Source organism: Papaver somniferum, chromosome 10 (assembly GCF_003573695.1).
Source record: "Papaver somniferum cultivar HN1 chromosome 10, ASM357369v1, whole genome shotgun sequence".
Lineage (NCBI taxonomy): Eukaryota > Viridiplantae > Streptophyta > Magnoliopsida > Ranunculales > Papaveraceae > Papaver > Papaver somniferum.
Window position 1 is genome coordinate 57,736,940 of NC_039367.1, and position 25,955 is coordinate 57,762,894.

Below are 25,955 nucleotides of genomic sequence, written 5' to 3' on the forward strand. Positions count from 1 at the left end.
AATGTTGCTATCTGTTGGGTATCCATCCCCAGGTTCCAACTTGATAACTCTTCCCACAATGCTTGTTATTTGATTGGCTACTTCATCATTCTGGAACTCAATTGGCAGCTTTTTGATGTCAATCCAGTATTGTTGAATGTTGAAGTCGATATTCCTGGCATTTATAGTAGGATTCCATTCCTTCAGCACCATGAGATAACCATCTATGTTCCATGGACCTCCAATTAAAATTTCATTGTATTCTCTCCAGGATTGAAAGGTGAAAGTAAAGACATTGAAACCTCTGGCTCTAATTGTGAAGTGCCCATGTCCCCAGACTAGAGTGGCTTCATACTCTACTATTCCCACAGACATCGGACTCTCACACATAACTTTCCCAATAAGACTTCGGTCACATTGTTTGATCCCTTTGTTGAGTTTGATGTGAGGATATCGAATGACTCTTCTAACATTGTCTTCTTCATTCAAATTAGTAGAGTTGATTCTCTCAATCAATTCAGAGACTTCCCCATAAGAGGTGTTGTCAGACATTTTGAGATATGAAATTCTTATGAGTTTTGGTAATGAGAGAATGATGATGATGAGGAAACTGATAACTAACCAATTTATAGCATTCTTGCATGATTTCCATTTGAGACGTGTTGAAAGCTTCAGAGAAAATGTTCCAAGTTGTTGATGTTTCAGAAAGATTGAGATTGGTGTCCTTTGACGGAGTTTGCTATGCTCAAAATTTTGAAAATCCATCCAGCATATTCTGATCTCTTCATTCAATTCTGACATTGTTATTACTTTGGGTAGATACAACCTTTGGAGATTGGGACCAACGTCTTTAATCAGGGAAACCTTTCGATGATAGATGACCAGATAAAAGCACTACCTGATATTCATGGTGAAAAAAACAAATTCACATTAAAAGAAGAACAGAAAAAGACAGGGAGGAATCTTAATAAAAAAAACCGGTTATTAAAGCTCTAAAAAATAATCCGATCAAGACATGCAAGAAGATTAGGCGAAGAAATTGAAGAAGACAAAGACGATATTTTCAGCTGAGTTGACTCATGCGATCAAAAGGAGCACTACTGATATTTTTCAAGTTGCATTTTTCTAAGCAGGTTGGCATGTAATGGTTTAGTTTAACTTAGTTCCAATGTACTATTTATGGGACCACTATACCAAGTTATAAAAAAAAATGTACTATTTATGCAAAAGTGAATGTTAGCTTTTAATTTATCACTTAATTTAGATAGTCTCACTACATTACGTCTTACCTCAAAGTACATAAACTACTTAAAACATAATTAGAATAAAACAAAATTTAAATAAAAAAACACCTATCTGGCTCGGTTTTGACGACCGCCTACATCGTCTAGTCTAGTGTAAATGTGCATAATTAGATTTTCCATTAAGTGTCCATAAAGGCACCAATTTTTGAATTTGGTCAGTGCAAAGTTTATATTCTGTTGCCAGGCGACCATGGAGAACTACAAGACTAGTCTATAATCTTTGTCTAGATAACCAGTTCAGGTGGGGTCACGTTTGGTTTACTCAAAAAAACGTCGCGACCTACAAAGGATTGCGAACTTCCTTTTCAAAATTCCAAAAGTGCGTTCAACATCCTTTCTCAGTGACATTTGTTGGCCGTTAAAATACTTCATATCCTTCAAAGTCGTTGGTCAAAAGCCTGTCTGACTATAGGTTGGATCCAAAGTTGACCATTCTGGAGAGTTTCCATCTGCCAAATAATACACCTGAATGTTGAGAAGCCCATTGATGGTGAAATTATAGTGTGGCGCCAACCCATGCTTAAGATTTTCAAACAATGGAGATTTATGGAAAACGTCGATATCATGTCGTGAACCCAAGAATCCAAAAAAAAAAAAAGCATGCCAAATCTAACAATCATAAGTAGCCGAAGCTTTCAATATATTAAAGTTGGTTTTGGATAGTGACCTTTATATTGACTTCCCCATTCAACCAGACATGCATGCCTGTTGATGTTGGACTTTTGACGAAGATCATATTCGTAAAATCGCATCGGAAGAAAAGTTACATCTTCACCTTCCACAATAGAAGTGAATTGCAGTTTTGTAACATCATCAAATATAATAATATATGACGGCAATATTAAGGCTTCTGATGTAGAACTTTTGATATTCCATATATTTTACAGTTAAGCTGAAAGACTCGGCATTTCTTATTTGAATTCGCAATTCATCTCTGGTGGATGAACTTCCCCAGAATAATATTAAGAATAAATATGATGCTGATCACATCATATACGAATCAATTAAATGCTTCTAAACAGATTGCCTGCTAGTATAAAGCGACTAATTAATTAAAACTAATACAGTATTCATCGGTTGAACTCCTAGAAAAATACACTAACTAAACCATAACATTTACTTACTCAGATTCATGGATTTTCTCAGTTGAATCCCATGGACTGGTAATGAATATTCACTTTTTAGGCATAAGGGGCACCCCCGAGTAAAGTCACGAGTGTATTTAGTAATAATGCTCGAAGGAATCCAGAAACTTGGAAGAACAAAGATACGAAAGTTTAATCAAAGAAGGCAAATGAAGATATAAATAATAATGGTATAATCAAGATCAAAGGAAATCATGAGGGTGGGGCCGCCATGGACAACCGGCCGACGATGCCACAGTTTGGTAGGTCCCCTCTTTTCCTTTATTATATTATTATATTATTTTTAAGACTTCCACTTTCAAGGACTTTCCTTTTCTATCAAAATTCCTTTTTTCCATATCTTTTCAAATATTGCTCCATGGACCATATGGTTAGCAAAGCAAGTTCCCCCAACCATTATGTGTTTCTACCATGAGAAATATTAAAACAATGTTATTTAAATATTTTTAATGGTTGATCGTTCAACCAAAATTAAGAGTTTCAGTTAAACTCAGATTCTTCATAAAAGGACTAAATAATGCTCGATGAACCATCATAAAATACCAAAATTCTCAGAATTGGTCCGCGAACAACATAGTAGCACAAGCATGCCACCATGGCCGGTCATGGTCGACCCTTTGGCTTTCGAAACCGGTCCTATCCCCTTCAATGATTAATGACATATTTGGTTCAAGCTCTCTCCAACAACTTGGAAGATGATCCATTCACCATCAGATGGTCCCATGACCAACAAGGGATGGTTTCTACACTTCTTGGTCGATCCCTCTTCTTTCCGTGATTAGGTTTTACTACCTAATGCTCAGTCAAGCACCTTTTTTTAATAAATGATTAGACAACAATCAGTCATCCATACACCAACTGCTCTGCAAAGGACTTTGGTGAATGCTCAGTCGAGCATCTAGGCACTACATGGTTCGTCCATCACCTCGTGTAGCCGATCCCTAATGCTGATTTTTAGTTAATCATCCATTGATCAAAATTAGGGTTTTGAACCTAATGTCGTAGAGCATAATTCTGAAGAGGTCCAAACACCAATAATTGTTATATTGATCTAGCAATCAATATTTTAATTAATTTTATAATATTCGGTCCAACTACCAATATTTTTAATTAATAATTTTGTCTCACATGCAATAATTCATTGATCAAGCAATATCTGCTCTGAGTAGTAATATTTGCTTTGATTATCAATTGCTTCATCTATCAATAGCCTAATTGCTTCAACTATCAATGTGTTAGCTCGGCCAACAAGGTTCGGGACCGTCCTTGCCGTTACTGGAAATATTAATTCAACTATCAATATTTAATTGCTCTACATAGTAATATTCCTCATATTGATTAAACTATGAATCTTTGAGCAATCTTTCTCATGTTGATTCAACCATCAATATTCGAGAATTCCATATTGATCCAACTATCAGTATTTTATTGGTTCATCAACCAACATTTGGTTCGTCATGCCGACCATTATTTTAATATTATAACATCTCGTCGTCATTCGACTGACTCATGACACATGAATCGAGATGAACCTTCTTTGATCATTCAACAATGATTGTTTTCATACGACTTCCAAAAAAGTGCTTGATGCACCAATATAATGATTTATGATCGATGCAGCAATCTCATTAAACCTATGCTCATCAGCACAAGTCGTCCTACTATGATTGATGCTTCGACTAGCATAATAATATTCCGTGACCTAATTCGACGTCATGGTCCAGAAAGCATGTTGTTGTTCCAGCAAACACGTCATGCTTCATCCTTCATAATTATAAACTTCGAATGTTTAATTCATCAATTAAGATTCATAGTCTAACTAGCTCAAAGATTGACCATAAAGAAAACTTTTACATGAGACATCAACTCATGTCATATGGGGGGATATCACTAGGATTTTGGTCTGGCGGACTATATCACGTGCAATGTGCAATACATCCACGATGATAAATGTGGTAATTCGTGTTGGTAGTTGAAGAAGTAAATGGAATAGTGGATGGTTAATCAACCATATTTTCTACGCAAAGTGGAAGTGGTTTATGCACGTTCTCCCACTTACCTATTCTTTCACTTCTCTTCAATTTTCACCACTTACAAGAGATTGATGTGCTGTAATTAATAGGTTCCTCAACCTAGGATTTGATAACTAATATTAACAAGACTCAACGTAAGCAAAACCTACGACAGTCAATTAAACACTTACAGAAAATTTCTCTCGTCTACACAGAGAAATCATTTTCAAAGTAGTTCAACATATCACATCATCAACTGATTTCTCCACCGATCTCCGCACATTCTCATCTTCCCTCCTGACAGACCGATCCTTCTCCTCCTCTTGTGACCGAATTGAACCTGGGATGGACATTGTATTGGTTTAGGCCAAGGTCCTACATATTAGTCTCTCGAACTCAAAGTAATCACATGCAGTATATTTGTTTAAAGGTTCAGTCGATTTTGTTCGTCGAGCACTTGCTCTCTCCACCACATTTACAAAAAAACTAGCAAATTGCTTTTACCCGCAAATAATGCCACGTACGATGCATGCAATCAAGAATACCTAGCATTCCTGTAAAACCCCTAGTTGTGTTTTCGGCATTGATTCTATCAACATCTAAATGAGTAAGTTTTCGTAAGAAAGTTGAACCAAATTACTAGACTACTGTTTCGCAAAACATTTTGAGATACCTAAATGCGGTTGGTTTACCCATACAAATGTACTCATCTGTGAAATTCACGGGTACCCCATAACATAATATTTAGAGAGCTTCAATGACTTTTTGTTCATGACTAAAGCCTCGTACATGTCTTGCATCATACTGATAATTAAATAAAGGTTTTGAGTCAGTGGGACCCGGTGAAAGAGTTCAAACTAAATTAAACAACTAAAAATATGCTTGAGAGGCTGAAAAGCTGCTGCTTGGAGAGTTTTTTCCCATCCCGCTGAAAGTATGCCGCTCAGTGTCCACCGTCGCCCACTAATTCGCTCTAATGAGTGTATGAATGATTATTGATGAACGAGCGAGTGAGTGTTCTCACTCTATAATAACACATAATTTGATCAAATCTAGTGAAACTCATTCATATTGAATGAGAACCCTCACTCCATAGCCTTTATTTTGAGATTTTGTTTTTCTTGTATCACTTTTCTCCAGAGTGCTATCTTCTCATGAGCATATCTCCATACCCACTTGGAAAATAGATTTTCATCTAATATTCCTAATTTTTAAGCCGCCTAATCTTTCAGGCATGTAGATTTTATCCCATACAATTTAACACATTTAAAGCCTATCCTTTGTTCTCCCACATGAACTTTCTCATAGTCTTGATTGAATTAACTCTCTCTTCCTTAGTAAGATACTGATCTTCCATTTAGTGAATTTGTGTTTTTTTATCTCAATGACCGATTTCCGAAATGAATATTTTCTAGGTATGTTGCTCCAAATGGAAATCCTAAGTATTTAATTGGTAATGTCTCAGTTTATAACATATCTATTCTGTTTTGCATCTTCTGACTTGAATCTGAACCAGGAAACATATGATGTAAGACTGAGAAAATTGTACTCTGAACTCTTTAACACTGCCTCTTGTCATAGTGTTAAAACTTTGGTAAATTCCTTTCTTAATTTCATTCATAGTAGTTCTATAGATATTTATACATGACCGATAACTTGGAGACTCAAAACTTTCCTAAGACACGGATTTGAGACTTTCCTTATGAGTCTCAAAATCATGACTTACATGGACAATCCTTTCCTAATATATCACTTACCTTATCAGTCTCACATTAGTGACTTACATGGACAATACTTTCCATAGACTGACCACTACGGTCTTGGAAAGTATTACGCTTTCCTTAATACCCCCCTCAAGACGGAGCATGCAGGTCACAAATGCCCATCTTGGACAAAAGACCTTGAAACTGAACTCGTCCTAATGATTTGGTGAAGATATCCGCCAACTGCAACCCCGTAGGAGTATAAGAGGGAGAAATAATTTTCTGTACTATCGCATCCCTGATGAGATGACAATCAACTTCTATATGTTTAGTTCTTTCGTGAAAAACGGGATTCTGAGCAATATACAATGCCGACTGACTATCACAAAGAAGACTCATTCCCTGTGTATGACAAACTCCCAAATCACCTAGTAATTGCTTCAACCACTTCAATTCACAAGTAGCTGCAGCCATAGATCTGTATTCTGCTTCAGCTGAACTCCGAGAAACTGTGTACTGCTTTTTGGTCTTCCAAGACACTGGTGAATCTCCAAGAAGCACAGACCATCCTGTCAACAATCGTCTAGTCAAAGGACAGCTTTCCCAATCTGAATCACACCAGCCTTTTAAACTTAGACTACTATCAGAGCGCAACAAAATTCCTTGCCCAGGATTCTTTTTCAAATATCTAACTACCCGAAGTGCAGCTTCCCAATGTTCTTGTCTTGGATGCTGCATAAACTGTGACAAACTATGCACAGAATAAGCTAGATCTGGTCTAGTCACAGCCAGATAAATCAATCTTCCAATCAGTCGTCGATACCTTTCTGCATCACTCAGCAACGGCCCTGTTGCCAAAGCTAGACGATGATTAGTTTCCATTGGAAACTCTGCTGGTTTTGCTCCTAATAACCCCGTCTCCATAATAATGTCCAATGCATATTTCCGTTGACAAACATAAATGCCTTGCTTACTGCGAGCTATCTCCAAGCCCAGAAAATATTTTAATTTTCCCAAATCTTTCATCTTGAAACACTGTCCCAAATATGTTTTAAATTTATTTAGCTCCACTATATTATCTCCTGCAACAATCAAATCATCCACATACACCAAAACATTAAGTTGTATCTTTCCTTTGATCATAGTGAAGAGAGAATAGTCTGAATAAGATTGCCGAAAACCATAATTCTTCAAAGTTGTTGATAGTTTTGCAAACCAACAACGTGGAGCCTGTTTCAAACCATACAACGATTTCTTTATTCTACATACCATATTAGGATTACCTCTCGCAAATCCAGGTGGTATTTTCATATACACCTCTTCCTCCAAATCTCCATGTAGAAATGCATTGTGCACATCCATCTGATGTACTTCCCAATTTTTAACAGCTGCAACAGCTAGAAAAGTGCGCACTGTTGTCATTTTTGCTACAGGTGCAAAGGTCTCTTTGTAATCTAAACCTTCCACCTGATGATTTCCAAAGATCACCAATCTTGCTTTTAAACGAACCAAATTCCCATTTTCATCATACTTTTCTGTATATATCCATTTACTTCCTAGTGCTCTCTTACCCTCCGGTAATTCATGCAAAACCCAGGTATCTTGTTCTTCTAGTGCTCGTATTTCTTCTTCCATGGTTTTCCGCCATCCCGGATGTTTCATTGATTCTTTAAAGTTGCGAGGTGCAGAACTCGCAGTTATAGCTGCAAGAAATTTCTTATACGGTGTAGAAAATTTATCACAACTAACATAATATGTCAAAGGATACGGTGTACCTGAGGAGGATGATTGTGATGAATGAAAATGAGATGGACTATTTTCTCGAGTGGTGTGCGTCACAAATCCCTTAAGCCTACTCGATGGAATTTTCGTACGCTTTCCTTTACCCATATCACCTTCTACTGCAACATCATTGCCCGGACTCATAATCCCAGCAGATCTCTCTTGAACTGCTACACGTTCTTCTTCCGTTGCAGTCATATCTTGAACTGCTACACCTTCTCCTTGTGTCACAGTCACATCTTGAACTGCTACACCTTCTCCTGTTGTCGCAGTTACACCCGGAATGCCTACAACGTCTCCTGCTATCGCAGTTACGCCTGGTACTTCCATAGTTTCTCCTGTTGTCGCTGTTATGTCTTCATCATCACTCCAGTCAAACGCTGGATTCAACTGATCAGTCTCAGCTGATACACCAGTCACCTCGGTCTCAATAGAATGACCAGGTTGATCACTCTCTTTGCGAGTCGAAACTGTTGGCTGCTGCAACACAGATGTTTCATTCTTATATGGGAAACTATTCTCACAAAACTGGACGTCTCTTGACACAAGAAATTTTCTTTCATCCAAGTCATATACTTGCCATGCCTTTTTACCAAACGGATATCCAAGAAAAACACACCTCCTTCCTCTACTTGCAAATTTGTCCCCTTTATTACTTTGATCATGCACATAACACAGGCATCCAAACACTTTCAACTGATTATACGGAGGTTGCTTTCCAAACAATATTTCATACGGCGTTTTATTTTCCAGAATAGGTGTAGGAGTACGATTAATCAAATACGCAGCTGTCAATGCGCATTCTCCCCAAAACCGTATTGGCAAGTTGGCTTGAAATCTCAAAGCCCTTGCCACATTCAATATATGTTGATGCTTTCTCTCCACTCTTCCATTTTGTTGCGGAGTGCCTACACACGATGTTTCAAAAACTATCCCATTAGTCTTAAAATATCCACGCAATGAATTAAACTCGGTACCATTATCACTTCTAACAATTTTGATATCTTTATCAAATTGTCGTTTCACAAGAGCAATGAAATCAAGAAACGTTCGTTCAACTGCCGTTTTATTTGAAAGTAAATGAATCCACACACCTCTTGAAAAATCATCTACTATTGTTAAAAAATACTGTGCTCCACAAGACGATGTAGCCCTATAAGGACCCCATAAATCTATATGAATCAACTCAAAAATACAACTGGATTTACTTAGACTACTAGTAAAGCTACTCCTATGTTGTTTCGCTCTTGGGAAAATGTCACAAACTTCATTATGCTTCTTCAATCTACTCACACCCGGCAACCTTTGCAATACTTTTTCTGATGGATGTCCCATTCGTCGATGCCACAGCTCGTATGATTCTCCACTGACTGCCATAACTTCAACTCGAGGCACACCACAGAAAATATACAGTCCACCTTGTCGTTCACCCATTCCAATCACCTTCCTCGTCAACCGGTCCTGTATAAGACATAAACTGTTAGTACATTGTACCGTACACATTAATTCATCAATAAGTTGTGTGACTGAAATTAGGTTACAAGTTATTTGAGGCACATAAAGCACATTATTAAGTCTCAAACCGCCCTGCAGAATAATAGTCCCTATTTTCTCAGATTGTGCATATTTTCCATCTGGGAGTCCAACAGTACACTTGACAATATCTTTCACATCAATCATGTCATCTCTTCTACACGTGACATGATTTGTAGCTCCCGTGTCAATAATCCAATTCGGTTTAGTTTGCTTACCTTGAAGTTGGGACGTATTTTTCTTTGCATTCAAAAACTCAAGCACCTGTCTGAGTTGTGTTGCGGTTACTCCCATCAAATCTGAGCCGTCTGAGAAATATGGACCATTTGACTGCTTTGTCTCTGATATATTTAGATTATGTGCTCGAACCTGATTGCCCGTTCCTTGTCCTCTACCTCCTCTTCCATTCGCAAATCCACCACGACCTCTACCACCGGTTCTTCCACCTCGACCATATCCTCTTCCACTTCTAGGTTTATCTCCCCACCATTCAGGGTATCCAATAAGATGAAAACAACCTTCATCCGAGTGTCCTTGTCTGCTACAGTGCTTGCAATATTTATTAGGATCATAAGTGTTATTGAGAGTACGTTGATCAGATTGTACCTTGAATGCCATCACATTGTCATGAACTTCCGGTGTGGCAGCTACATCTCCTCTTCTGAGAAGTTCCGAGTTTATCATTGTTTGATATGCTACATCTATTGAAGGTAGTGGATCTCTTGCCAACAATTGTTCACGCAAGGAACCATAGACAGCATCTAGTCCAATTAAGAAATAATGTAGTAAATCTTCTTCTCTCAAAGTACTAACCTGTGTTGCAATATCACACTCGCACTTGCCACACTTACACGTTGGTACCTTCATATATGTAATCATCTCATCCCATATCTTATTCAATCTTCCAAAATAAGCAGCCACACTTTCTGTTTGCTTTTGTTTACAATCACTTAAAGATGTCTTTAGCTGGCATGTCCATGTTCCACTTACAACACAAAACCGTCTCTTCAAGTGATTCCATAACAAGTTGGCATCATCATAGTCTCCCAAACTCGATCTGAGTGATGGCTCCAATGTGTTGCTGATCCAAGAGACAAGCATTGACTGAATTGCCACCCATTCTTCCAACTGTTCACTATCTTTAGGTTCTTGGATTGTTCCATCAATGAAACCAAACTTCCTCTTAGCTATTAATGATCTTCTTATGGCTCTAGCCCATTCATCATAGTTATGTCCTTTTAGAACAACCGGTGTGATAATTATACCTGGACCATCACTGGATCCTAGGTGATATACTGGATTCTTCTTCTGCGTATCATAATCTATATTCTTGTCTTTGCTTGATTCTCCATCTCCACCCATTCTCAACGATTTTTTTTTTTTTCGGTTTTTCAACTGGCTCGTGATGCCATGTTAAAACTTTGGTAAATTCCTTTCTTAATTTCATTCATAGTAGTTCTATAGATATTTATACATGACCGATAACTTGGAGACTCAAAACTTTCCTAAGACATGGATTTGAGACTTTCCTTATAAGTCTCAAAATCATGACTTACATGGACAATCCTTTCCTAATATATCACTTACCTTATCAGTCTCACATTAGTGACTTACATGGACAATACTTTCCATAGACTGACCACTACGGTCTTGGAAAGTATTACACTTTCCTTAATACATAGTGATTTTTTCCAGGTTTAGCTTTAGACCTATTGAGACTTCAAATACAACATCACAAACAATGCTCTATCTTCTACTTCTTCTTTGATCAAAATGCTGGTATCATCTACGAATTTTACATGTGCAGTAATAACACAAGAATATGGCACGTATGCAATACTAACACCACATCTGCAAAATACTGGTGTCATCTGCAAATTGCACATGATATATGACGGACACCGAATTTGATAAAGCATTTGCCAGATATTTTTGATTTCCCCGGTTATTTCCCATTAATGTTCTTGATTTGGCCTAACTTTCAATACAAGCGAGTTGCCGCATGATTCTTTCATCTATATTTATCCCGGGTAATTTTATGCATACGAGATTACCACCAACAAACGAAATAAAAATATATCAAGAATGTTATTTTTCAAATACTAATCTCTGTTAAATAATACAAGGCACACGTTAGGGTGGCTGTGGAAATGCACTTGCTTTGTGACTCGATACTATCTACTTACCAAAAAAAAAAAGGAAAAAATGAATTCGATTTTTTTGATTTATACAAACAAATTAGTGACCAAACTTCTTTCAATATTAAAAGGAGAAAAAAAAATCATGCTGCACTAAAGTAATATCATCATCCATCCATCCATCACCCTTTTTGTCGAAAGAAGTTTTCCATTTTGTTACCCATGGTATATTAGTAGCTTTACTAGGATCATGTATTATCATACAAGTCCACTCCTGTTTCGCGATATATTCGTGCTACATTTGTACCGTAGCCATCAATGTAGCAGACCTCGTTTTAGAAGCTAGTCTTGAAGACGACGACGAAGATCTCGCGGACGGAGAATTCGAAGATGATCGGGGAGAATTAGCCGATGATAATTTATTCTTTTTCACTTTTTTCTGTTTCTTTGATGATGGCGCCTTTGGTATGTCACTCGGAGTTGGACTAGTAGAATCTCTCACGAACGCTGGTTGAATCATTGATTGCTCAAAATCTGTTTCAACCCATTGCAAACATATACATACATTAACAAGATGGTTTTTACTTTTAAAATCTAGTCACGTAGAAATGGTTTTGTTTATGACTTCTGCTTTTGACTTCTAATTCTGAAAATACAAAAATCAGAAACGGATTTACACGTTATTATTTTGCTGACTCCTAACCTCAGCAGCCAAACTGGCTCATGGTCCATGGATGAAGTTGAGCTAGGTCCTACGAGCAATTAGTCAAATGAGTCATTCCCTCACTCATTGGTAACAACGGGAACAGATCACTGTGCATGATGAAAGCCAGAAGAATAAAGTATCTAGATCTTGGAATATATGCTTAAATAGTCCTCCACTATAAAGAACAATTTTTTTTTTTATTTTTTTTTTGACTATGTCATCATGATAGGCTGTAAAGTTACTCGTTAAACATGTCTCTGTCAGGCCAAACAAACGTCGTGTTTGGGGTAAAGAATCTTGGTATTGCTCCCTAAATAAACTAGCACACACCAAAAATACCCTTGAACTGTAAAGTGCCAAAAATATCCTCCCTAAATGCTTCAAATGCCAACATTATTTATCTGTATAGGTTGTTAACAAGGACAAATCAGGGAGAAAGTGGAACATACCTTGAGAACCCCATGTTGTACCGCTAACTCGGTTAATGTCTTTGGCGTCTCCTAAACTAAGGGATGTATTCGAAAATTCCGAGGCCGTTCTGAACTCGTTCATCTGGATATTAATACCATGATTTGATCAGAAACAAAACTAAGTTCTTTCTTAAACAGAAACATCAATGGAAACAGCTTATTAGATTAACATATGCATGTATATATACGTACCCAGCTTGGTGCATTAGCAGATTGATTATCCCATCCAATATGTGCAACATGTTTAACATCTGTCGGGAATCCTATCTCCATCTCTCGATCCTTCGTCACAACTAATAATAATACAATTAAGGCGTCCATTATTTCACAAATCAATCGAAAAGATGAATGGATTAGAAATTAAGAAGAATTAGTACCGAAGATTTGGGAGATGAATTTGAAACTTTTACACAAGCCTTTCATCTTATGCCCATTATTATTACTCATGGCCGAGAATACTTCTTTCACACACAAAATTTTCTTCTGGTTTTCATACAACAAAAAACAGGTTTCTGTTAGTAAAATTCACTGAAATTCTTCGATTCGAATGGAAAAAATGAAAAAGCAGATGCGGCAATATCAATATGATGAATACCTTTTCGAATTTGATAACAAGGAAATCGATGAATACCTTTTCAAAGAAAACCAGCTGAGTTAATCTTCTCACCAAGCCCGCCCATGCACTGTCATCTTGGAAGATGACACATATATTACACCTTCAATAATTTGAGAACACAGAGAAGAAATTTTTTTTTTGATGAATTAAAGAAAGAAGAGAAGAAAAAAGAGAGAAAGTGATAAAGACAACTGTGATTCAACGAGGCCTCCAAAATGGAGAGAGCTGAGAGAGAAAGAGGAGACAATGGAATTACAACTAAAATGTTGTCTTAATATTTTGTTAGCGACAATATGTGGTGTGTGCTGGTGACTATGTGTTGAACGAGTAAATCTCGCTCCGTCTTTCTTAATTTAAAAAATGAAAATAAAATGTCTTTGTTACCAATTATTAGGGAAAGAAAATCTTTACAAGTTTATTACTATAGTTAGCTTATTGAATATCTAAGTACGGGTTTAAAGGTGTTCAGGATCCAATAATTAACGTGCCGTCCCAGCTGTAGCTTAGATGAGATTCTTGATGATGTGTGCTGCCTGACAACTGAGTATTATTATTAGGTGTTGCTGTTGGAGCCAATATGAGCATATTGCAACCCTCATAACGGCCACGAAACAGAAAACTAAAACAAATATTACCTGATGATCTGAAAGACTCATTCATGGCACCCCAGGAAACACAGATTGATTATTTAGGGTGTTTATGGTAGTTGCAGAAATTTACTTATGTTTAGATAAATGGCAATTCCTCATTACCTTTGCTTGGACCACCATTAGCACAAAACTATTGCGCCTAGTGGTTTCGAAGGTACACTGTTTAGGACTATCATTGGAGGAATTAATTACTCCCTCCGTTTGGTCCTCGTGACACTTGTCAATAAAAGAAGTGAAGTGAAATGGTCCCCATGACACTTGTTAGCAAAAGAAGTAAAGTGAAGTGGTCCACATGACACTTGTCATTAAAAGAAGTTAAGAGAAAAGTGGTCCCAAAAAATTAAAATAACATTTGACTTTCCCAATTAGGAAACTGGCCTATTTTTTTGAAACTTTTATTTATAAAAACTGGCCTATTAAAAAAAAACGGAGGAAATAGAATAATTTAGAAAAAATCAATGCTCGTCTTTCTGTGGTCCAAGACAGTGAAAGATGGTTACCCGTCGAAGAGAATTGTTCTACCGCAGAAAGATACATCAGTTTTCTTTCTCTTGATAAACTAATGAATATGTGTCAAGAATACAATGTCCAATCAACTAACAGGGAAGCTTGACTTGCTCTCTCGTCTTCCCCAGTCATATAAATATGACATATAGCATAACATTTTATAATAATTTGATTGTAAAGAATCTACAGCTACTAGGTTCTACCTATATTCCTCGCAACAACTTGCAGTGTCGCCGATGTCATTGTAGTAAAGTGTTGAAGTTTGCCGATGTTGATCTAAGTTCGAAACTCATCAGCATCAAATTCTTTGCTGAACAGTTTTCTTTTTTTTTTGTGCCGTCAAATATTGCTCCTCGGTAGGTAGTAGTAATTTTTTAAGACCTTTAAGCAGGGGTCATAACGTACCAATCATAAGCAATGTACTGTATTGATTCTTAAATGGTCACTATAACACGAGCTGAAAAAAGAAAAATTGTTTATGAATCTTATCATCACTTCTTCCATTACTTTTGGCTGTTTCTCCTGTTAGAACGACAGTTTTTTTTTGTACTCTGCCGACATCATTTTCCTCGAAGAAAACATAATGCTTGACTGATGGTTGGAGTTGGAGACTCATTTTCAAAGCTCTTAAATCTTACCAAGGGGCGCCCCGGCTGCCTAAAACAAAACCCAAAAGTGCCCAAGAAAATCTCAATCCGGTTCCAGTTCGATCCCTGGTTCACTTTTAAGAGTTCCAGTTTGACCTGTTAAAGGAGCTTCTTTTCTCATCAAAAAAAGAAAGGGGGATTTTCAGTTCTCCATTCATAATCCCAATTTGTAAATCTAGCGGGAATTCTGAAGCGAAACGAAAGCAACAATGGACGAACTTCTGGTAGCTATTCTGTCCGTCGTTTTTCTGTCAAGTTTAATCCCACTCTTTCTTTGGAAACGTCGTCAATCAGATGATGGACAACAACATCAACACGAAGAAGAAGATCAGGTAATTAGGGTTTCTTTTTGGTATCCATATCTGCAGTATCATTGTTCTTTTGGGGGCATTCGATATAAAAATTTAAAAAATTGCAGTTTCATTATTTCAATTCGATGGTTTTTGCGTTTTCAGGTTCCGCAAAGGGAATTTGCAGTTCGTCAACCTGGACCTCGTAGGATGCGGCGACGTCCAGCTGCTGGTGCCAGTACATCTTCGGCTACTTCAGCCACTGCAGAAGGTTGGCCTGATCTATCATTCTTATTGTCTTCATTATTAGTTTCACTAAAGTAATCCAACTCTATCGATGTTTGTTGCAATGTAATTTTCTAATAATAGATTGTCAACCAAAGCTGAAATAGGTTGCCTTTCCTGTTCTTTTGGTTGGTGACTAAGATTTCCCAACTTGCATGTACTGTTCACCATAAAAGTATTATTGTGTAATGAGTTTTAAATCAGTAAATCTGATTTTTGTTTTGATAGAAGTTTTGGCTTTGAATCCATGTTTGGCAGTTTGCCAGTGCTCCTGATATCTTAGCAGAAAACATTTGCATGTCTTGAAGTACATTGGATATTCTTATGAAATTTGTAAATACAAGGAACAACACAATCTCTTAGGGTGCTGAAAGTGGGAGACAATTGAAAGTTAACTAATTTTAATAACACATTAAAAAGGCCTTTAAAACTCTATCGTCCTTAGTCTTGCATCTGAGGTTTCTTTATCGGGTTTAGTTGGAATCGAATTATACACAAAAGTTACAGGAGATCTTTGTGAGATGTTGTACTTGAAGTGTTATTTAGATTTATGCACAGGGTTTTTATAGTGATTTACAAGAAGATATGTGAATATACCAAAACATTTCTCGAACATTATCAACTCTGAGTCTGATCACTAGGTTTTTGTTACCACCAGCCTGACAATTCTTTAGCAGAAGAAGAATTTTTAATTCTGTAAATAACTGCCAAAAGCTTTTGAATACAGAGAATATTGATGGAAGTGATGAGGATGTTGACGAGGGGGTCAGAGCGTTAAAGAAAAAGGATAAGAAACGACAAGAGCGTGAAGCTCAGCGTCAGGTATAGACTATAGACTATATATTTCTCTCTCTTCCCTCTCTGATATATATGTTTCACGAAGTAAAGTTTTCACGGGTAGAAGTATATAACTCCAGTCAGGATTAAAGAAGTTTTTGTGATAGTATGCGGAATGTTTTCTACTTTCTATTTGATATGGTGATATTTGATATGGTGATGAACGACTGACAAAAATACTGTTGAAATGTATGTTGTTTGCTCGAAGAACAGAAACCTAGGAGGATAAATTTGTTATTTTTTTCTAGAAGATATTGATTCATATTTTTAGGTAAGGAGGAGTCTGCAATCTAAATGATGTTAACTTGATTCTTTTGCAAGGCTGATGAAGCAGCACGTGAATCAAGAAATACAAAGCAAGATCGTTATGCTGAGATGCGAAGGAAGAAGGATGAGGAGCGTGAAGAACAAGAGCGCTTGCTGGTAAATTTTGATATTTAGTTTATTTGTTGGCTTCTATATTTGAATATGTTGTTTTCTTGTTAAAGCAACTGTGGTTGATTATTTAGGAAGAAGAGGCCAAGGCTCGGAAGGCTAAGGAAGAGGAAGCTGCTGCTCTAGAGTTCGAAAACTGGAAAGATGCATTTTCTGTTGATGCTGAAGGTACAACTGAGAGTGAAGTTCAAGACGGGAGCCAGGGTCTTCTTTTCGATTTTGTCGAATACATTAAGGTATTTTTCCATCTCCCCACGCCTTCAGCTCCCGCTTGTATTTCCAAGATTACAGTTCAGTCATTACAAAGTACTTGATTTTCCATGACAGATGTCACAGATCTTCCCGCTCTTAGCTCTTTTGCATGTTTTATACAGACAAATTGAACTCAAATCAGATCATTCTTGAATACCATATCTCTTTACAATTTAGTTTTCTATCTACACTTTATCTGTCGTAAGCTACTTAACAATCTAGATTGTCATGTCATGTCTTGGATTTTGCTAATCACATTGACATCCTTCAAATAATGGGTGGGTAAATGATTACGAAGTTAAAGATACATGATTACTAGGTGATAAAGGGAACAAATAGAGGTTCTCTGCTAACTGTATTGATTTAACAAATGCAGAAACACAAATGTGTCCAATTAGAAGATCTTGCTGCAGAGTTCAAGCTACGGACTCAGGTATTCCTTGTGTACATAGTCTCTTTTTTTTTTTTACATTATTCTGAAGAAGCAAAAACGAATCAGTTTATGTATTGAGGAAATTCAGAAAGGCACATATGAGGTGCGACCTGTGCATACTGTGTTAAAAAATGCACATATGAGGTGCGACCTGTGTATACTGCTGTTAACAGGATCAATAAATGGTTTCATCTTCTTGGCTCTAGACGATCCGTTAAGAGGAAAGTGTATTTGTGTACGAAGTGGTTCTGAAGATCGTGAACAAAATGATAGACAGGCCAGTTGCATGTTAAAATTTGTGTTACAGGACAATCTAACAAGATTTCACGTGTAGCGGATAGATCTGGTTACTGCAATGAGTCATTGTTGGATTTGAATGACTGGTTCCTCGTTAAATTATTGCTTTTGTTTTACTAAACTTGTCTTCCAAGCAGTGTTCCAAAATTCATATATTCAGTTGAAAAAACATAACGGTTATATTTGCGTTTGCTGATGGGCCCTAATCTTTAGAAACCTCTGTTTTATGCAGGACTGCATCAATCGCATTGCCTCGCTGGAGAGTATGGGTATGTGACGATAAGTTGATCATCTTCTATTTGTTATATGTCGGATTACGAACATGTTTATGATTCTGTGTATCATGTCTGATGTGCAATGTTCTGTTTGATTATTAGGGAGATTATCTGGTGTTATGGATGATAGAGGGAAATACATATACATTGCAGAGGAAGAAATGAGAGCAGTTGCTGACTACATCAGGCGGCAGGGGAGGGTTAGCATCTCTCATTTAGCCAGCAAGTCTAATCAGTTCATAGATTTGGAGCCCAAAGCGCAGTTTGTGGAAGAGGAACTCCACAATGCAGAAGGGATTACTGTTGCTTAACTATATTTATACTTCTGACATATTAACCCAGTTGAAAACCCAATAGGAAATTTTTGTTATTTATTTGTATCTTGTATTCTGTCTTGAACAGTTTTTTATTTTCTTGAACAGATTGTTGTCTCGTGTATAATTATGGCTAGTTTTAAACAGGAAGAACTTTTATTTAGTTAAATACTCTGTGCTAACTTGCTTTGAACGGAAACAGCAAATAGATATATGTTTCAAGATAACTATGATGATTATTCTATCAAGGTGATTTATTTTAATCACATGGCCAAATTGGTCCCTGCCTTTCATTGAGCATAATGGTATCAAAATGGAGCTCAGCGTTGCAAACTTGCAATGCTTCTGTTAGCGGATATACATTGGAAGCTGTGGTCATAGGGTATTCTAACATGATGACAACCTCATGCCTATAAGGAAACTCGGAACTCATATTTGAAGCTTTGAGATTTTTTTTGTAACACAAATATAAAAGAGCAATGTTAAAGAAACGATGAATACAGCTTTCTCTGTAATCTGTATTTCTTTCAAGTGGATCTTGCAAAGTTTACAAACAACAATGAATTGAAATTGATATTGATAAATAAAAATACAAACTCACAACACAAGGTTTTGGATTTACAAACATCGAACAAGAATGAACATATTTCACATACAACTTCCTCCACTGAAAATATTTGCTGTCAAAGGGAGGATACTGCTCTCTATAAGCTTCCACTGAGCTGAACTCTTTTATATGTAAGTAACCATTATTCTTTTGTCCAACACATGCTTCTTTGCATCATCAGACGTCCCACCATTATTCTGATTTTTTAGGAGGCAAAATTTTTGATACATATCGTGTTTGGGTCAATTCAAGGTTCTAAGCAGTCTTGACCTGAAGTAAATTTGTCAAGCAGAAAAGTCAGAAAAAGAATTCTATAGCCAAAAAAGAACACTAAACATCATTGCACCAACTTATGAAAGAGAAAAACAAGATGAAACCTTACCTTTCTTAGGTACCTCTTGTGAAGCTTCATTGCTCCAGTGCAAGCCTTTTTGGCATCTAAATTTCCAGTAATGTCATTTAGTATCTGCAGTACAAAACCGAACGCTGAAAGGTAAGAGAAATGAGGTAACAACCGTAAACACAAAACAAAAAGTATTCCTGTTTGAACTACTCATATTTTGATAAAGTCTATCCTTTAAGCTTTTACACTAATTTAGAAATGCGAGGAACTCCATCCTCCAGGTTCTAGAAATTCTAGAGCTCATTGATGGATGATTCTGAAGCACAACCTTACGACGAACATGGTGCTGATTTATTACCTTCACGACATCATCTAAGCCCCTTGCTTCGGTCAACAATTTTGTGCTTTTCTCCTTCAAAACGCTGGCAACAAGGAAAACTGAAATAGGTACTGGTCCCTGGTCTCCAACATTACCTCCATTCTTCATATTTTCTCTCTCAAACTTCCCAAATTGGCGTGATGACTTCGGCTTTTTAGATCCTTCACTTCTTCCCATAGATTCAGGTTCTTCATACATGCAATATAAATCAGGATCGTATTCCAAGGCCCACATCATCTATTACATTTTGAACAGAATAGAAAATAATCAGTTTCGGCAAAACATGCACAAAGAATGACAAACAGATGTATAAAAGAAAAAGAAGAAACAAAAACAATGAAAACAAAAAGAAAGAGAGAGAGAGAGAGAGAGAGAGAGAGAGAGAGAGAGAGAGAGAGAGAGAGAGAGAGAGAGAGAGAGAGAGAGGGATAGGTGGATGAATCTACTAATTTAGGCAGTCTTAACAAGTCCGAAACTGATAGTATTTAGGTTTTGGACTTTCCAAAGTTGAATACTACTGCTTTTTCCTGATCGGGTATCAGTTCCACGTGGATCAACAGAAACTAGTAAACAAACTTAAAATTTTCAATATAAAGGAAATAGTATGGTCCCAAGATTACACGATAACTTGTCCAACAAAATTAAGAGGACAAGTGAAAAGTAAGAGTTGTTAAAATTATACCTCCCAAAGGTACAATGAATCGCCAAATGAGAACTCTCGACGGAATAAGACCATAAGCATACGAAATGCAAAAAGATAGTCACCTCCACCTAGCGCCTCTGTGATCCAAAGTTATAATTTAAGCAAGGCAGATTAGTGCAGAAACATAAATGCAAGATATAGATTAAAGTCTATTTTCCACTGTCACATTATCAATTCAAGGGAGAAACTAGAGAGCAATGCTCTGGTCAGAACTCAGATTTATCTTGACTAAAGTATAGAAATCAATTTGGGATCTGAAAGTCATCAAAGCTGCTAAATCATGCATGAACGCTAAACTAAATTCAGCAGCAACTCTCAGCCATAAGAACAGTACCTATATGTTGATGAAGCTTTGGATCAAGGATATGAATAACTGATGCCAGACTTGTAAGTTGGGTCTCCACACCAACAGAGCTATCTGTACATCTGAAATTGCCTCTCTATAGAGATTTAGAAGAAACATGGTAAGCAAGTTGAAAGAAGTATAGAAAAGAAAGCAAAAAAAAAAAAAGGTAAATCGGAGTCCGTTGGGAAAAGAAGAAAAGAATGCACGACTATATAAACAAATATCAGCGGTCTAATTTTTTGTTCAGTTCTTATATCATCATGAGTTTGAGTGGCAGAAAAGTTTAAGTGCGGGTATGTTCAAAAACAGACAGGCTGATGAAACTCATACGAAGATTTCCTCGACATTTTCCTAAAAAAGCTAGTGTTACAATAACTAGGACTACGCGAAGCAAATTTTCCTTGAAATGGACACCCAGCTTTTAAAGTTAGAAATTTTAGAAATAAGAAAGAGTAACATTCCAAAATTGGAGGGATGTGCAGAATCCAGAAAACCTTAACCGGTAGAGATACTTTCTGAAAGTCATCACGGGACAGATGTGCCAAACATGAATAAAAGGATAAGCAAAGGATTTAAGGGCCAATCATGTTTATATGAGAAACCAAATATACTGTCCTAGAGATTCTATAAGATTATAACAAAAACATTCACAACCTCGGAGTAAGGATCATGCAGCCAAATAGATTTTGGTATCTGGTTAACAGGGTTCTGAGTGAGAATATACCAATTTGCGCATCAAGCGTTCAAAGCACCAGAATGCATCTGCTTCATCGTCAAGGATCATAATCATGGGGGAGCAGAGATCACTCATACCTGTTTATGTGCAGTAAAGAGTTTATAGAAAAAGCCAATAAATCTTTTAAGAGTAAAAGCAAGATAGTTCAACTTTTTGGACATCAAATGCTCCTTGTAGTTTTAAAAAGCATTATACTTGCCAAAGTGGGTTACATAAGTACAACAAAAACCGCAGCACGGTTGAAGGAAACTCCTTTGATGGAAGAACTAAGATTGAGTTGGGCAAGGAAAAGGGAAGACTCATTAAAGTAATGACCTTTGACTTCCATTTCTAATATGAATATCTATACAACAGGATAATGTTATCGACACTTGAAAGCGTATGCATACATCATAAAGTGCATGCCCAGTTCATATACAAAGATAATTTAAGAATTCAGCTAAGGTTAATCAGATCAATAATTTTGATTCCATGGTTACACAAAATTATACTACAATCCTATTCTATTCATTATGAAGGGACTGAACCATGAACACAGGATTGCCTATTCTAACCCTGATACTATGTCTACCATGAGGTTTATCAAAGAAAATCAAGGAAAGGCTGGTTAAGGATTCAATAAGCACCCATTGTCAACTGTAAATAGCTAAGGATCATCACTGCTCACCTTGACAGTAGCCAACATCCTTATCTATCCAGGCATAAACTGCTAAAATATCCCAAAGCTTTGATAAATGTTCTTGCTTCTCATAGTAAACTAGTGTCCTGTCAGTGCGAACCACATCGAGACCTGCTTAGACAGTAATAGATCCATAAAAGGTTACAATTATTCAGAAATTAGTTAGATAGATTCTACTAAGCTGTTGCAACTTGGCATCACAAGCTTTTAACTTCTTTAATAAGGCTTTGCAATATGGATACCCAGACAAAAAAAAAAACCATCAGCATGCAACTCTGGTGCAGGTCAATTTATTGGACCCGAACAACGGTACAGGGTATCTGGATAAAGAGAGCTGGGAATAGCCAAAACTGCTGACGCGGGTATGCATGTGTATATGCACATAACTCAATTATTGTGGTTAAGTTTAGTTGAAAAATAGTACTTTTGGATCTAAAAGTGTCCTCAAGTGTACAAAATGAGTGTCTATGTGTTAAAAGTCATAAAGTTCTTACATAGACCATTAGGGAGTTGAACATTTCTGCAACTGGAACACTAAAGATGAGCTAAACTTGCAGATTACTGTGGTCAGGTGTCGCACTTCATATTAAGTTACATAGACCATTATTTATACAACATTATGAACAACATACCTAAGATTCAAGTTCAAAAACAAGTCCATGCCCCCCATCAAAAAGAAGTAACACAAAAGCGGCAACTACATGGTTTATGTTGCTATGCTAGTTTCGCTATTATATAATGAAGACTAATCATTGACTTGACAGTTAAAAATCAGATGCCTACCAATCTGATGAAGAGTAAGCTTCCACTGAATTATTCTTTTGTCTGTGATTTGTTCAGAATCCTCCTTTTGTGATACAGTTGGATCATCTGATGCATTACCATTTGGGTTTGCTTCCAAGAGGTTTAAAGGATCTTGAATAGGGAATCCATCTTCAGTAATCAAGGGTGCCGTGATAATCCTGCCACTACCAACAACAGAATCCATCTGCCTGCACACTTCTTTCCATGTAGCATATTGAACCCTGAAGTTGCACAAATGGAAATGGTTAGGGTTTTAGCGCTATTGATCACTTCTTTGTTTGCGTGATAAATCTGCTGATTAAATACAATTGTAGCATCAAGTTTGTAACACGCTGTCAGGTCTCACTGCCAAGTGTCAAGTAAGGAAACGGCAAATTTGAATAATTGATGATTTTGGTTCTCATGGGACACAAGCGGCATTCTCAAACGATGTGTGGTGTGTGGGATCCCTATGAATGTCTCCAAATGTGTCACATGGAACTATCAAACTCTCCTAGAATTACAGGAACAGCTTTCTTTCTTGCACTTCCTTACACTAAAACAGATTAAATCCCTGTGGTTGTCCATAAAAATTCTCTGCTTATAATTGTGGCAACATTGTTTCATTAGTTAACACTTGCTGATATTGGATAGGGGGAGTAAATTACCTTCGACGTTTTCTTATATCTTCTCGGTCATCAAAGGTGCTCCTAGGATCAAAGCACCCAAGTAGGAACTCCCACACTTCTCCTCTAATTGATGGATGAATACCCTATTTCACCAAAATTTATCATGTTAGCACCTACAAGTTCATACAAATGTCCTTCACCGATGTATAAAGTATGCGAGTACGACTCCACGACGCTGTAATTAGTAACTTAGACCAGTTATTCAAAAATAGAAAATCTAGACTAGAAGAAAGTCCAGCTATTGCATTTTCATTTATTTCCATTCTGATGTTTATAATTACAAAGCAGTTGTTGAAGGATTTTTGAGTTACTGCATCTATAAGAAAACAGTTCATGAAGAATAATACTAATATGCACTGCAGCCCATGCAACAATTTGATACATAAAATTTAAAGTAAGTTTTATCCTTACCCCGCGATGAATTCGGCTCAGTGTTTTGGCTATATCCAAATAACCTTCAGGACTAAATGCAGCTCGCCATCGTCTTTCGCTGAGAGTTTTTCCTGCCTGCATGAACATGCCAATATAATGTTTTAGCATCTGGAGCAAATTAAAATACTATTGCACCACAATCAGATAAAAATTCAATTATCTACTCAAACTCACAGTAAACATCATAAAATAGCTCCAACAAAGGTTCATGTCATTGAACAATTAAGATAAATCGACGAGAATAAATATCATGCTAACAAAGATACCATGATAAATGAATAGTGGAACTGCAACAGAAGTTCGGAACATTATGACAAGCCCGTGAGTTTCCCTATTAAGATGGGATAAAGCGCCTGCGGCGGTAACCAAATACATACTTCCAAAAAAAAAGTTTACATGGACAACTTACAAAATCCAAAATTTGAAATTAAAGGTTACATGGACAACTTTTGAATTGGATAAACAGCATTGCTGTTTACATTGGCTCATGATAGGCAGAAATGAAAAAAATGAAATAACCCAATAACATAGGAAAGGAATAAACTTTAATAATTTGATTCTCTGACTTTAAAAGGTTTCAGATATTGATTTCAAACACAATCGTTGGCATTGCATGCATGTTTAACAGCATAGGAAAAAAATCATTTATTTACCCCCAGCCACAGATATTTTGCAATAATTTCAATTCAAAACCTTTATAAACAACCATAACCAAAAAACAGGAGCTGAGCTGAAAAAAAGCAATACAGACATACTCTAGATTGTTTCAGAAATTGATTACAAACAACCCATCAATCAATTCTGATACTAAATAAGAAAAATGAGATGATAAAAATCAAACCTTGATCTTGAACTTAGTCTTAGGAACATCATCGGCACATTCAGGCCGAATTAGATAAAATGAATCTGTCGGAGCTCCAGGATCTCTCCACATTCCTTACCACAATAAACTCCCTCCAAAAAGACCTAAATTATGTATTTTTTTTGAAATGAATTTCTGAACCCAGAAAAAACAAAAACATAACCAGCATACACGATCTGGATCCCCCTTGAAAGAAACTGAATCAGAAACAATGTTTTTTTGAGAGTTTATTGGGGATCCAGATCGTGATGCTGGTTTATTGTTATGATGATTATCAATAAACACACAAAAATTCTTTGCCAGAGTTTTTTTTTTTTTTTTTTTTTCCTATTTCTCTCTCTAAAATTTATTTATTTTAATTTTCTGTATTATTGTTTTTCTCGGTTTTTGTTTGTCATTTTTCCTTTCTTTCTTGGTGGCCGTTCACCCCACGACCATCTCAAACTTCATGAACAGGCCGTTAAATGCGTTCAGATATTTTGTTATTTAGCCCATCAAAATTGAGTATAATTACGAAGATTTAGCTGTACATTGGTTGACAATTTTGACCATTGTTCTTTCACTTTCGTACCAGAAAACAGTTGAAGTAGTTAATAACTGGATAAGCTGACAACTTATTTATGTAATCATTTCTAGTACACTTTTGATCTGAAAAAACCGGTAGTGCCTCGTGCTTTCCGAAGCCTTGATACTCCGGCAGAACAGAAGCTTGGTTTCCTCCGGCTTGGTCCAAACTCCAAACTGCAAATTGAGTGTTACATTGTGACTGTCGACCATTTGCAGCAT

At 36.7% G+C, this 25,955-nt stretch overlaps 3 protein-coding genes across 4 annotated transcripts; 1 reads left to right on the top strand and 2 right to left on the bottom strand.

The window, feature by feature from the left end:
- Positions 1 to 11,544: 11,544 nt before the first annotated feature.
- LOC113317586 (CRIB domain-containing protein RIC10-like) lies at positions 11,545 to 13,705 on the bottom strand. Of its 2 annotated transcripts, none has more exons than XM_026565746.1 (5): positions 13,368 to 13,705; positions 13,150 to 13,255; positions 12,965 to 13,065; positions 12,752 to 12,854; positions 11,545 to 12,130 (listed from the first exon to the last, which is right to left on the bottom strand). In XM_026565746.1, exons 2-5 carry the CDS (start codon positions 13,217 to 13,219, stop codon positions 11,892 to 11,894), a joined length of 513 nt encoding a protein of 170 aa, XP_026421531.1. In that variant the 5' UTR covers positions 13,220 to 13,255; positions 13,368 to 13,705; the 3' UTR covers positions 11,545 to 11,891. The 2 variants fall into 2 exon arrangements, with proteins under 2 accessions (XP_026421531.1, XP_026421530.1); XM_026565745.1 differs by having other exon boundaries at positions 13,404 to 13,702.
- A 1,584-nt stretch (positions 13,706 to 15,289) lies between these two features.
- LOC113316075 (DDRGK domain-containing protein 1-like) lies at positions 15,290 to 18,837 on the top strand. The gene is made up of 8 exons (XM_026564306.1): positions 15,290 to 15,524; positions 15,648 to 15,753; positions 16,495 to 16,589; positions 16,926 to 17,027; positions 17,114 to 17,275; positions 17,668 to 17,724; positions 18,254 to 18,290; positions 18,399 to 18,837. The coding sequence occupies exons 1-8, from the start codon at positions 15,402 to 15,404 to the stop codon at positions 18,605 to 18,607; spliced, it is 891 nt and encodes a 296-aa protein (XP_026420091.1). The 5' UTR covers positions 15,290 to 15,401; the 3' UTR covers positions 18,608 to 18,837.
- A 255-nt stretch (positions 18,838 to 19,092) lies between these two features.
- On the bottom strand, positions 19,093 to 25,500 carry LOC113318425 (TBC1 domain family member 15-like). Its single transcript, XM_026566597.1, has 11 exons — positions 25,149 to 25,500; positions 24,287 to 24,382; positions 23,855 to 23,958; positions 23,187 to 23,428; positions 22,392 to 22,514; positions 21,713 to 21,801; positions 20,977 to 21,082; positions 20,622 to 20,719; positions 19,919 to 20,176; positions 19,600 to 19,683; positions 19,093 to 19,487 (listed from the first exon to the last, which is right to left on the bottom strand). The coding sequence occupies exons 1-11, from the start codon at positions 25,239 to 25,241 to the stop codon at positions 19,473 to 19,475; spliced, it is 1,308 nt and encodes a 435-aa protein (XP_026422382.1). The 5' UTR covers positions 25,242 to 25,500; the 3' UTR covers positions 19,093 to 19,472.
- Between the last annotated feature and the right edge of the window lie 455 nt (positions 25,501 to 25,955).

Bases quoted from the DNA above. Each gene is read 5' to 3' on its own strand.
- LOC113317586 (XM_026565746.1), bottom strand. From the start codon at position 13,219: ATGAGTAATAATAATGGGCATAAGATGAAAGGCTTGTGTAAAAGTTTC. The intron at 13,066-13,149 runs GTACTAATTCTT...TATTATTATTAG, and splicing joins ATTCATCTCCCAAATCTTCG to TTGTGACGAAGGATCGAGAG. The intron at 12,855-12,964 runs GTACGTATATAT...ATTAATATCCAG, and splicing joins CTGCTAATGCACCAAGCTGG to ATGAACGAGTTCAGAACGGC.
- LOC113316075 (XM_026564306.1), top strand. From the start codon at position 15,402: ATGGACGAACTTCTGGTAGCTATTCTGTCCGTCGTTTTTCTGTCAAGT. The intron at 15,525-15,647 runs GTAATTAGGGTT...TTGCGTTTTCAG, and splicing joins AACACGAAGAAGAAGATCAG to GTTCCGCAAAGGGAATTTGC. The intron at 18,291-18,398 runs GTATGTGACGAT...TTTGATTATTAG, and splicing joins TGCCTCGCTGGAGAGTATGG to GGAGATTATCTGGTGTTATG.
- LOC113318425 (XM_026566597.1), bottom strand. From the start codon at position 25,241: ATGTGGAGAGATCCTGGAGCTCCGACAGATTCATTTTATCTAATTCGG. The intron at 21,802-22,391 runs GTGAGCAGTGAT...GCACATAAACAG, and splicing joins GGATGTTGGCTACTGTCAAG to GTATGAGTGATCTCTGCTCC. The intron at 21,083-21,712 runs GTATATTCTCAC...AAATCTCTATAG, and splicing joins AACGCTTGATGCGCAAATTG to AGAGGCAATTTCAGATGTAC.